Source organism: Glycine max, chromosome 2, assembly GCF_000004515.6.
Source record: "Glycine max cultivar Williams 82 chromosome 2, Glycine_max_v4.0, whole genome shotgun sequence".
NCBI lineage: Eukaryota > Viridiplantae > Streptophyta > Magnoliopsida > Fabales > Fabaceae > Glycine > Glycine max.
In genome coordinates, this window is record NC_016089.4 from 42807417 (window position 1) to 42819446 (window position 12030).

Below are 12030 nucleotides of genomic sequence, written 5' to 3' on the forward strand. Positions count from 1 at the left end.
TTAAATCACTTTTCAACCAGTAAAAATGGTGCCTTGATATGTTGTAAGTGTTTCTAGGATACCAAATCGAAAAATAATATTTGGTTCTATGAAGTTTATTATATACCCTCAATCAATATTTTTCAAGGGAATTGTCTCTACCCACTTGGTAATATAATCAAGAGCAACTAAGATGTACCTATGTCCTTTCGAAGAAGGTGGATGGATTTGACCTATCAAATCTAATGTCCATCCTCGAAAAGGCCAAGGTTTTGTTATCGAATGTAACTCACTTGCTAGAACTTGTTGTATGGGATCAGATTTGGCTTCTCTGATGTTCCTTCCTATATTGTTCCTGTGATGTCCCTTCAAAATCATACAGTTTTCTTGATTTTTAAAATTAAATATCACCATTAAATATTAACATAACTATTATGCATTGTTATTTTGATGGGGTAGCACAAAGACAACATGAGGAGGGACAACAGAGAAACCAAATTGGTATGGGACCATGTTTTTGGCACTCTTCACATGATTTTGCATAATGCAATCCTTCAAAATAGTTGGCCAATAATAAGCATGTTAAAATAACATCCACTTCATCTTTTCACCAGCTTGGTGAGAAGCACATATTCCTTCATGGGTTTTAGCTAAAGCCACATAAGCTTTTGATTCTCCCAAATATTTTAATAAGACTTGATCCATACTTTTTTTTAAAATAAAATATTTGGTCTTTAAACAAAAATATAAAAAAATAATTAAAAATCTAAAATTATAATTGCTTATTAATATATTTTTCTGAAAGAAAAGTAATATAAACATGTGTTCTTTTTTATTTACATTTATCCTCCAATTCTATAGCTCATTATACAAACAATATTTGTGATTCAATAATTAGTTTAATGGTTTTAGTTTTTAGTTAATGATTTTTAACTAAAAAAAATATTTTTCCAATTTTCTTCTAACATTTTAGTTATAAGATAGCTTATTAACTTTTTGTGCTAAATAAACCCATAGTGGTGTTACCTTAATTACTTTCAAGAAATATAATATTATATATTAACAACTTTTTACTTTTTAATACACTGTACAAATTTTTTGAAATTTAGATAAAACTTAAAAAATATAATTTAAAAATATACAAAAGAAAAGTATCACCATTACTACACAACAAAAATATTAATTATTATTCTGTCTGTATGAGTTAAACTATATTTTTTAATAAAAATTAATCATCAACAAAGATAATAAATATAAAAAAACAAAAAAAAAAAATACTTCACATCTATAACATGTGAAGAAATAACAACAAAATCATATAACTTAAGGAAAAATAACATGTATACAGATATTTTCATTTTTAAGAACGAAAAATTTATTTTATAATACATGAATAAATTAAAAAAATGATAGCTTTAGAATTATATTTAAGATTAAATTTAATGGATAAGACGGATTATTCTAGATGAAAATTGTGTGATTAACTATACATTTATTTATTTGATATGGTGTTAATATTTAATTTCATTAAGTTACCATTTAAATTTATTGAAATCTTTTATGTATATTAACCTCAGATAACTGAAATTGATAAAATTTAAATAATGATATTTGAAAGAGATAAAATAACAAAATTTAAGATATTCGATGTATGAAAAAAAAAACATCAGACTTATTAAGAAAAAGTCGTCCAATAGAAGTCAAGAGTAAAGAGAGAAATTTAATTTAATAGGAAATGATAATATTGAATTGAACTCGTGCATCACTCTTAAGTCTCAAGAATAACAGAAACATGCTGAATTTATTTTATTACCTTCCCGAGAAAAGAAAAACTAGTTTTGGGACACACATTAATAAATAAATAAAGGACACTTTATGTGAATGGCTCGTGTTTAGAGCATCATATTCAAATTGGTACTAGGTGGGGGTATGAGAGAGATTGTGCGAATATATTTCTTATTATATATAGGTGGTATAACAATGCTAGATTTGTACTTAGACTAAGAATTGAGAAAAGTCATCATAGTTGTAGAAGATGGGAAGAATTTCAAGGACCAAGAGTTATGCAATTGCCTCTTCAATAGTACAAGAAAACCAACAACAAACACCACCTTCCATTACCTGCACAACTTTTAACATTCTTGCACCCATATACAAGCGTCTCAACCATGAGGTTCTTCTTTTGTGTTATGACTTACGAGTTATATATATATATATATATATATGCATATTTGCATTGGTCCACTTGCTTAAATGGGGTGCTCTAAATTTGGATGCTTGTTTCCGCTGATTTGTGTTTTGGTGGGGTGAAAACAGGATCAGAGTTGCCGCGAAAGCGATTACAAAGCGTGTTGGTTGACCAGGAATCAAAGGATATTGGATTGGTTGTTGTATGAGAGATCTTCCATAATCTGTCTTCAGGTTTGCATGATCATGTTTTTATTTATTACACAAGTGTTGACTAGAAAATTAACGATTATATATAGTTTATGATAAAATACATTAACATATTGTATAAGATCTTAAGTTCAAACTTTGTTGCTTCCATGAGAACTGTTTATTTCTTCTTTGCATGAAATCTGTTTTTGTGAGGGTGGTGGTGCTAATAATATGTTGGATTTGCGCAGGAATTTTGGATTGGAAACGACGAGTTTGTTAATTTGTATGACAAGAGACTTGGTGATGCTGGTTATATTAATTTGAAGCTTGGACGAACCAACAATCGTGGTGATGGTAAACATGACATTCTCCCTCAATTGAAAAATACCCTGTTGGATTCTTGTTCTGTTTTTTTATTTCCTAATGAGAAGAGGTCTTGTTTAGATAAATTTCTCCAAAAATAATTACAGGAAAAAAAAGATAGAATGCATTGAACTTTTCGTAAGCTAAAAATTAATCAACCTATGCACCTTAGATTTTAGGGAATTTAAATATACATAGGTTGATTTTAACTCAGGCGAAGCTCAAACTATTTTACTTTTTTTTTTCTTTTACAAGTGTTTGTGGAGAAGTTTATCCAAACATGATCAAAGACATCTAATGCAAACTAGGCTTTGATACTTTTATTTTCCATATGCATGGTTTTATTAGCAACAGTTGTTGAATTTTTGTGCACAAGCACAAATGTCCATATGTCTTTTTTCCTTTTGTGTCTTCAGGTCTTCTGATAGCAGTGCAAAAGGAATATTTCACAGTTGTTAACCATAAGGAGTTGCACTTTAATGATTGTGGTGATCGAGTAGCTCAATTGCTACATCTTGAGTTAGCTTTTCCCTTTTCTCAATGCCAAAACAGTGATGTTAGGCACGAAATTCTCATTGTCAACACTCACCTACTGTTTCCTCATGATTCGAGTCTTTGCCTTGTACGACTGCATCAAGTATGTTAGCACTTGCTTTTTGGTATTTAAGCACCATTTATATGTTACGTTTGGTATCTCACTTGGATGTACTTTGAATTATGCTTTTGTGCAGGTCTACAAGATACTTCAATATGTCGAATCTTATCAGAAAGAGTACCAACTTAAGCCTTTACCAATCATGTTATGCGGGTAAACATCAAATATAATTCCATTCTTTTAATTTAAATAAATTTGAATCATTATTAATATTCTGCAAATTTAATTAGAAAACAAAGGTTCTTTATATTGTTATTCAATCATATACTGTCATATAATTGAAAAGAATAAATCATTAATTTGATCCTAGAAGTATTATTCTGTTTCCTAAATGGTCCTTAAACTAAGAAAAATTACCTTAGAAGTCCAAGAAGTATTAGAATTCACGCAAGTAATCTCTTAAATATTGAAAGATCGTTCAAATTAGTACTTCAACTTTATTGAAATACCTCAACTAAGAGACTAACCAGATGAATATTCAATACTTCAAGAATTACTTAAATAATTTTATTGCCTTAGGGACTATTTAGGAGAGAGGGTAATAATTTTAGGAGGAAATTGGTGGTTTATTCGATTTGACATTTTAAATTTTGTTATAATTACTTTAAAAGTCAAATTCAGAATTATTTCTAATTGACTCAATATAAAAATCTTTATATTATATTGCCCAGTGACTGGAATGGAAGCAAAAGGGGACATGTTTACCAGTTCCTGAGGTCTCAGGGGTTTGTATCATCATATGATGCAGCACATCATTACACTGATGCTGATGCTCACAAGGTAATACAACTAACATTGCTTTCAGAATTTTTAAGTGGGATAATATTCACATCACCACAATATTTGTTTTACTTTGTACCAGTGCAGTGGGTTAGCCACCGCAATCATCTTGGAAATATATGTGCTGTTGATTTTATATGGCTTCTTAATCCTGACAAATATCAAAAACTTCTAAAAACAAGTTGGAGTGAAGCAGTATTTGGCATGTTTAAGGTAATCTTTAACCATCTTTGCAATTTTTTTTAACGTGTATATCTTTAGAACACAGATTTTTTCTCTATATTTAATTCTTTTTTATCCATTGAGCAAAAGGGCATTGAACAATAAAGTTGAAAAGAAAAAAAATTCCTGACAAAGGATAAGGGACCAGGTTTTCTAGTAAAATCTTATGGAAAATGAGGTTATTATAGCACCTGCTACCTGCTACTGCTGCATCATATACATGGACATTTAAATGAAACATTATTGCCCTAAGCCTATAATGTGCAACTTTTATCAACAACTGAAGATTTTCTTTGAGTTTTTTTTATTGCATAAATAGGAAAGGGGAAGGGATTGGGGCGGGAATCAAGTTTGTACTCGGTTGAGATAATACTTACTTGTTCATAATTTGCGTAGGCTAATGTGATCCTGTTAATTAGCAATACATAGTCATAAAGAAATAGCACTTTCATTGCATTTTATGTCTATAGAGCTTCTTTGGACCTATCATAAAGAGTGTAGAATTTATTTTTGGGGTGCCAGGAGGTTTTACTATTAATGTAGTTGTGGAACAGAATTATGTCACTGACAATAAACTTCACCTTTATCAGTATCTATTGCGAAGAGCTTCACTGACAGAGAGAGATGCATTTGCTTTTCTAAAGGTTGACAATGAAGATTGTATTACCTATTCTGGTTTCTGTGAAGCACTTAGACAGGTATGCAGTGTTATCCATTACTATTACATGACTAGATGAACACTTCTACGTTTCAGATAGTGCTTGTGCTTGTATGAGAAGTCCTCATGTTAATAAAAGTTTTTGGATTTTCCATTTTGTGCAGCTTAATTTAATTGGTCATTGCCATGGGTTAAGTGCTGAAGAGACAAAGGACTTGTGGGTTCAAGCAGATATAAATGGGAATGGTGTTATTGATTATAAAGAATTTCTGGTAAAGTAATTCAGAAATTAACTATTATTTGAGTTTCATACAAGTTGGTATGTTTTTCTGTAAAAAATTGTATTAGGACTAGTATAATCCATTACTAAAATTAAGGGTAACTAATTAGTTTAAAGTGTCCTTTGAATTGTTTGTTTGATTTAGGAAGGAAAGAAAATGGTAAGTTTTTCTTTCTCTTGTTTGGTTGTATAATCCATTATTTGAGTTTCATACAGGTTGGTATATTTTTTCTGTAAAAAATTGTATTAGGACTAGTATAATCTATTACTAAAATTAAGGGTAACTAATTAGTTCAAAGTGTCTTTTGAATTATTTGTTTGATTTAGGAAGGAAAGAAAATGGTAAGTTTTTCTTTCTCTTGTTTGGTTTGGTTGTATAATCTATTACTAGAACTTAAGGATATAATTAGTTGAAAATGTCCTTTAAAATTTAATGGTTTTTTTTTTATTTAGGAAGGAAAGTGAAAGAAAAATGTTATAATTTTTCTTTTCTCTTGTTTGGTTGTGAAATTCATTACTAGAAATTAAGGGTAAATAATTAGTTGAAAGTGTTCATTGAAATCTAATGATTTGTTTGATTTAGGAAGGAAAGTGAAAGGAAAAAAAGTTATAATTTATTCTTTCTCTTGTTTGGTTGTACAATCCATTACTAGAAATTAAGGATATAATTATAGAAAGTGTCCCTTAAGGTCTAATGATTTGTTTGATTTAGGAAGAAAAGTGAGGAAATAAAGTTGTAGTTTTTTCTTTCTCTTATTTGGTTGTACAATTTATTACTAGAAATTAAGGATAAGTAATTAGTTGAAAGTATCCACTCAAATCTAATGGTTTGTTTGATTTAGAAAGAAAAATGAAAGAAAAGAAAATTATAATTTTTTTCATTCTCTTGTTTAGTTGCAGTGAAAGTGATATATATATATATATATATAAATAAAAGAAATAAATAAATAAAGTATTTTTTTAATACAAAAATACATCTTCTCTATCCTTCTTAATTTAGAGAGAAGCAAAAATGCACGGATTCCACATGATTATAAGGATACCAAACAAGGGGAAAAAAATCATACCTTTTGTGTTTTTCATTCCTCTCTTCCAAACATAAGGATGTGCTTATAATGGGTAGTAGCATTGTTGCCATGTCATTAGACAAAAAATGTAAACTATGGAGTTCTCTCATGTGTGTAATTGCTAATGAAGCACGATTGGTCCAACTTGTCAGCTTAAACAAACAAATATAACATGTAGGCCAATGGAACACCATAGAACACTCACCATTTAGTGAAGTAAATTTTTTAGATTTTGTATTTTATTTGGATACCCATAAGTACTTACAGAGAAAGAAAATAAGATAGAAAAACATCCAACTTTCTCATAAGCCAAAATCTACTTATGCACCTAAGGTTTTGGAGAAGGTAAATGAAAAGAAATTTTATATAAAAAAGTTAAATGTATGAGTTGATTTTAAGCTTATGTGCAAGCACAATTTATTTTACCTTCTTTTTTTTGCTATAAGTATTTATAAAATTTTATCTAAGCAGAGTCTTTGGCTGATTAAATCATGGATTCATGTCATAATATTGTGGTTTCAGCAACAAATCTGGAATTCAACGGGATCAGATCAAAGAGATGACAAGAATGGGCAACATGATGATGAGGCAAATGACAGTGAAGAGGATCAAACAATTGGTTTTAATGTAAAAAGTGCAGTTTTTTTCCCTCCAGAGGTGGAAAAAAGTAGATGGCCTGAAGACTACTCCCTATCTGATCATGCAAGACTCACTGTAGTGTTCTCACCAACAAGAATGTCATGCCATCCTCCAAAATGATTCCATGACCAATGATTGGGAGCACTCTAGCTTACAACTTAATATTAAGGCGTCACATTACATAAATAACACAAAGGAAAAAGGGCAAGGAAATATAAACTGGGATTACTGAACCAACATTGACCAGAAGTGATTTCATAGTCATGACAAGCAGCATAAGGAAACTCAAGGGCCAATTTGAAGCTATACCACTCTAGCCTTCTCATACACACCATACACTATTAATGGCATTTGAAGTAGCAACAGTCATGACTCAGTTTTCTTTTCATTTAACTTCTCAAAACCTTAGGTGCATAACTTCTCCAAAAATGTGTCTTTGTTACATATTGACATGGAACCAAAAGAATTAAGTACATACACCTTTTAAGCAAAAGCCAACAAAAGTTTTTTGTTTTTTTTCAAAAAAAAAATGTGTTAGAATGAAAATTTGAACCTAACTCAATCTTACGCTTGTAAGGTGAGAATTAATTTTCATTTTTATAGTCTATTCCAACACTATCAATCAATATAAAACTTTAACATATCCTTTTTTTATTCATAGCTAGTGTCATGTGAAACTTTAACTTCCAACACACTACTGTCTAGAGGTAATTTTTCAGACCAAATGGATTGCAAAATAGTAATATAGATACAAGAACCAATAAATCATTAGGTGGATTACATCTATGCTTGTAATTTTTTGCAGCCTGGTTTAGTCTAAGTTTCAAAAACCTTGATGTCGGCAATCAATTTGCTAGCTTTTTTTTTTTCCTATCAGTCATCAATCAATTTGGTAGCTTATGTAAATATATAAACATTTAGTTTAGCACCACCGAATAATGTCAAACAATGGGATTGTTTGGTTTGTTTTATGTTTTAATTTTAGAATAATAACAAAAATTTAAAAGAGGGTGTTTGGGTATATATGGGTGTTTTTGTGTAAAGTGAGTGTTTAAACTAATAATTTCAAAAATATCAAATTATTTTTACTTATATTTTATTTTTAACTTTTATGAACGTAAAGGTTAAAACAGAAACAGAATGTTATCGTTTTTTTTCCAGACATAAAAAGAATAAAAAGAAAAAACAAAACGAAATAGCAACATGTTTTCATGAGTGTAAACAAAAATATAGCAACATGTTTTCATAATAATGAAAACATAACCAAAAATGAAAACTAAAAACAAACTCAATACTTTCTTTTTTGTTTTCATTTGTGTGTGTACTTCTGTCTTTGAAAGAGAATCCTGGCGTTTTCATAATTTCTCTCATAAAATTTGAAAATAATAAACAACACCAAACAAGGTAGTATCCCTATAACCAAAAAAAGAATCTACTTATAAACCAAACAACATAATATTTCTACAATTACTCGTTGTATAATTCATTTCATCGTGGAGGTGCTTGCATCAAAGAAAGTAACAGATGTGCAGTCATCTTTTAGTCATTATTTGCGTTATTAAGTTTCATCTTTGTGTCAATCCAAAAAATGAAGTTCATGCTTTAAACTAATATTGCAATAAGCTTGAAATCCTTATGTGGGATTCTAACTTGTACAATCATACTTTGTTATTATGGTATGTTAAGCTTTTTATTATGAAGTTGGAATGTTGGGTCTTACCTATTTTAATATTTTTGTTTAGATATTAAGATTACATTTTTTAACATTAGTTTAGTAGTAGGTAAACTTTTAGAAGTCGAGTTTATGGGTTCTTCATGAATTTATGTAAATTCTAAAGTTTGACAATCTTAACTACATCAACAACACATAATATCAAAGGACACTATAATATTATATTTTTTAATGTCTTGTTTTAATTAGATTTTAAGAATAACTAAATTTAATTTAAGCGACCAATGTGGTAGATACTTGGATTCCCCTAAGTATGTTGACAGGAGAGTTTAATTTAATTGTATGTAATTAATTAAGATTATTTAAAGTTGTAAAATTATTGCAAAACTCATTAATACTACATTTATAATCAAGATTATTTAAAGTAATGAAGTTAATATTAGGGTTAATTAGGTCTATAGTGTGCTCAATTTTTTCAGATTTTAAATTTTAGTCATTCAAATTTTATTTGACAACTTTTCATTCTTCATTAATTCTCTAACAATGTTTTCTATTCCCTTAAATTTTTTTGCCTATTTTTAATTCTTCATTTATTTTTATTTTTCAAAATTAGTTTAAAATATATACAAATGAGAGACTAAAAATAAATAAAATAAGAATTAATTTTGACGGAAAAAATAGAGGAGAGACTAAAAATGGGTAAGATAAATTTTAAAAGACTAAAAATGTTGAAAAAAATGAATGGAGGACTAACATTTGTTAAAAAAAAACCTTTATAGGACTAAAAATTAGAATATGAAAAAGTTGATAGGCTAAAAACTTAATTAATCCTTTTATTCTAAAATTTGTTACTAATGATGGCATGGATAGTAATGATCCATATAAAATCTACAAATTGTTGAGTTATTCGTTGCAGTGGCTCGTTTTCGTGTTTAATTAAGAAAGCATTCATACACAAGAACACATTGGCTAGTGAGTAAAATCATCAATAAGCAAGAAAAATCGGCAAATCTCACCATCATTGTTGTGACTTCTCTCCCATATTCTAAGAAAAGACAGTTGCTAACACAAAACAAGAAAGATCATGTTGCGTGAGTGTGACATGGAACTGAGTTGGCGGTGTACCATAGCACACTGAAGAGGGAAGACATTGTTTCATTTGTTTCACCAATAAGAAGTTTAGATGTATAAGAAAAAAGGAATTAGACTACCTAATTCATATGGGTAGCAACCTACTCCAAGGACTAAGACAGAGTAAAATACTAGGGGCAACAGCTAAACATAAGGTATGTTTACCCTAAGTAAATTAAATATCCATTTTAAAAATAAAAAATGCAAATGTTACTAATGGGTTTTACATGCTATCAATTATTTTTTTATAGAACTTATCATAAAAATTAAGCTTAATATCTTTTTCATTCATATAATTTACTGTTTTTTTTCATTTTGCTAGGATTGAGATGAGAAAAGAAGTTGTATGAAAAAAGAGCTAACTCTTTATCTTGTCTTTTGCTAAGATAATATCCAACAAGAAGGTGAAGGAAGAATTTCCTTTCAATTGAAAAGTGTGAGATAAGAATATTATATTTTAGTAATGGTTACTATCTTAGAGAGCAAATTTCAACATATGTCCATATATTATATGATATTTGATTTTTTTTCTCAAATAATAAAAAGTAAATATTACTAGATTTTGTATTCATGAGATTCACATGTTTGACTAAATTATAAACTTTAAATTTTTACTTAGTACTATTTGAAATATATAAATAAATAGTTTATTATTTTTTAAAATATTTAATATCATATAAAATATAATCACATTAAAATTGAGTAAAAAAATTAATTATCTTTTAATTGAGCGTATATTATCTTAAAAAATATTATGTCTATTAAGATTTATAGTGATTTCTTCTTTCTCCAACTAATAATAGTGATATAATACTACATGAAATGTATAAGGTGAAAAGCAAAAGAGTAAATATAAATTTATAATCACTTAAATTAAAAAAATTTAAATCGGTGCGTTATAAAATATTTAAAAAATAAAATTATTGTAAGTTAATAATTTATTATAAATAGTTCATTGTAAATGAAATTTTTAAGTATTATATGTATTTTTTTAATATTAAGCATATTGATTATCATTTTTTATGAGATTATCATTATAAAATAAAATATATCAAATATTATAGTTTAATAAAGTAAATTATCAAATATTTTATTATAAAATAAATATTTCATGTTTATTAACATTCAAATAAGAAAAAAAAAATAAAGTTAACTCTAAAATCATTAAATATATGAGTCTAGGTTTGTAGCACATAATCATAATAATAATTTTGGAAAAAAAATATAATAATAATGTGAGTAAATTTCATAATTATATGATTTCTCACTCACATAATCAATATGAAGGGGGAAACATGATCAAATATTTATTTTTCATAATAAGTCTATTTTTTTATATGAAAAGTATAAATTTAAAAATAATCTAAAAATAATAAATTGAAATATCTAATACTATATAATTATTACAATTTATCTGTTTATTTTATTTATTTTTAATATAATGTTAATATGTAGTAATTTTTAATTACATTTATCACTAAAAATTTAAATTTATTTTAAATTTTTTGAAATGATATATTTTTTATTAAATAATATTTTCATGATTTTAAAGATATTAATTTTAATTATGTGATATTATTAAAAATTTAAATTTATTAACTTATCGTATCATAAATTAAACACTCACATTTAATGTAATTAAAATTGTATTATATTATTATTATTGTTATTTAGAGAAGTGAGATCACTAGAATAACTTTCCTGCGTGTTAATTGGTATGTTAATTGGTAGAGTGAAAAGAAAGAAAAATAAAATAAATATAAAAAAAATATTTGAATTAAAAAATACAATAAAAATGTGAGACTCATACTCATTTTTTAATATTTTTAAAATTGAATTGGTCATTCAATCATATGTTCAATGATTCAATCATGATTGAACCAATATTAATAAGATAATTTATAAAACAATACTAAATAAATATAAAATAATGTAACTTTATAACATTAAAAACTAAAAAATAACAACACTTTTTTTAATATCACAATATACATAAAATTCTAATCAAATGTACTATAACACTTAAGTTTAAATTTTAACGAATAAAATGTCTATTAACAATAACAAATTTACATTTAAAATAAAAAAATTGATATAATTTGAAATTATAAAAATCAAGACAAAAAATTGTAAATTAATATAAATGAGTAAATTATATTTTATAAAAAAAAATAATTGATAAAATAATTTATATATATTTGAAAT

General features: G+C 27.0%; 1 protein-coding gene across 3 annotated transcripts; it reads left to right on the forward strand.

Moving 5' to 3' along the window:
• The first annotated feature begins 1926 nt into the window (after positions 1–1926).
• On the forward strand, positions 1927–7655 carry LOC100792805 (uncharacterized calcium-binding protein At1g02270). 3 transcript variants are annotated; one of them, XM_003518244.5, is made up of 10 exons: positions 1931–2152; positions 2296–2400; positions 2607–2712; positions 3138–3358; positions 3453–3529; positions 4048–4156; positions 4244–4369; positions 4969–5076; positions 5201–5308; positions 6906–7655. In XM_003518244.5, exons 1-10 carry the CDS (start codon positions 2015–2017, stop codon positions 7140–7142), a joined length of 1335 nt encoding a protein of 444 aa, XP_003518292.1. In that variant the 5' UTR covers positions 1931–2014; the 3' UTR covers positions 7143–7655. The 3 variants fall into 3 exon arrangements, with proteins under 3 accessions (XP_040864244.1, XP_003518292.1, XP_006575391.1); XM_041008310.1 differs by having other exon boundaries at positions 1927–2152; positions 4048–4369; XM_006575328.4 differs by lacking the exon at positions 4244–4369.
• Positions 7656–12030: the final 4375 nt, after the last annotated feature.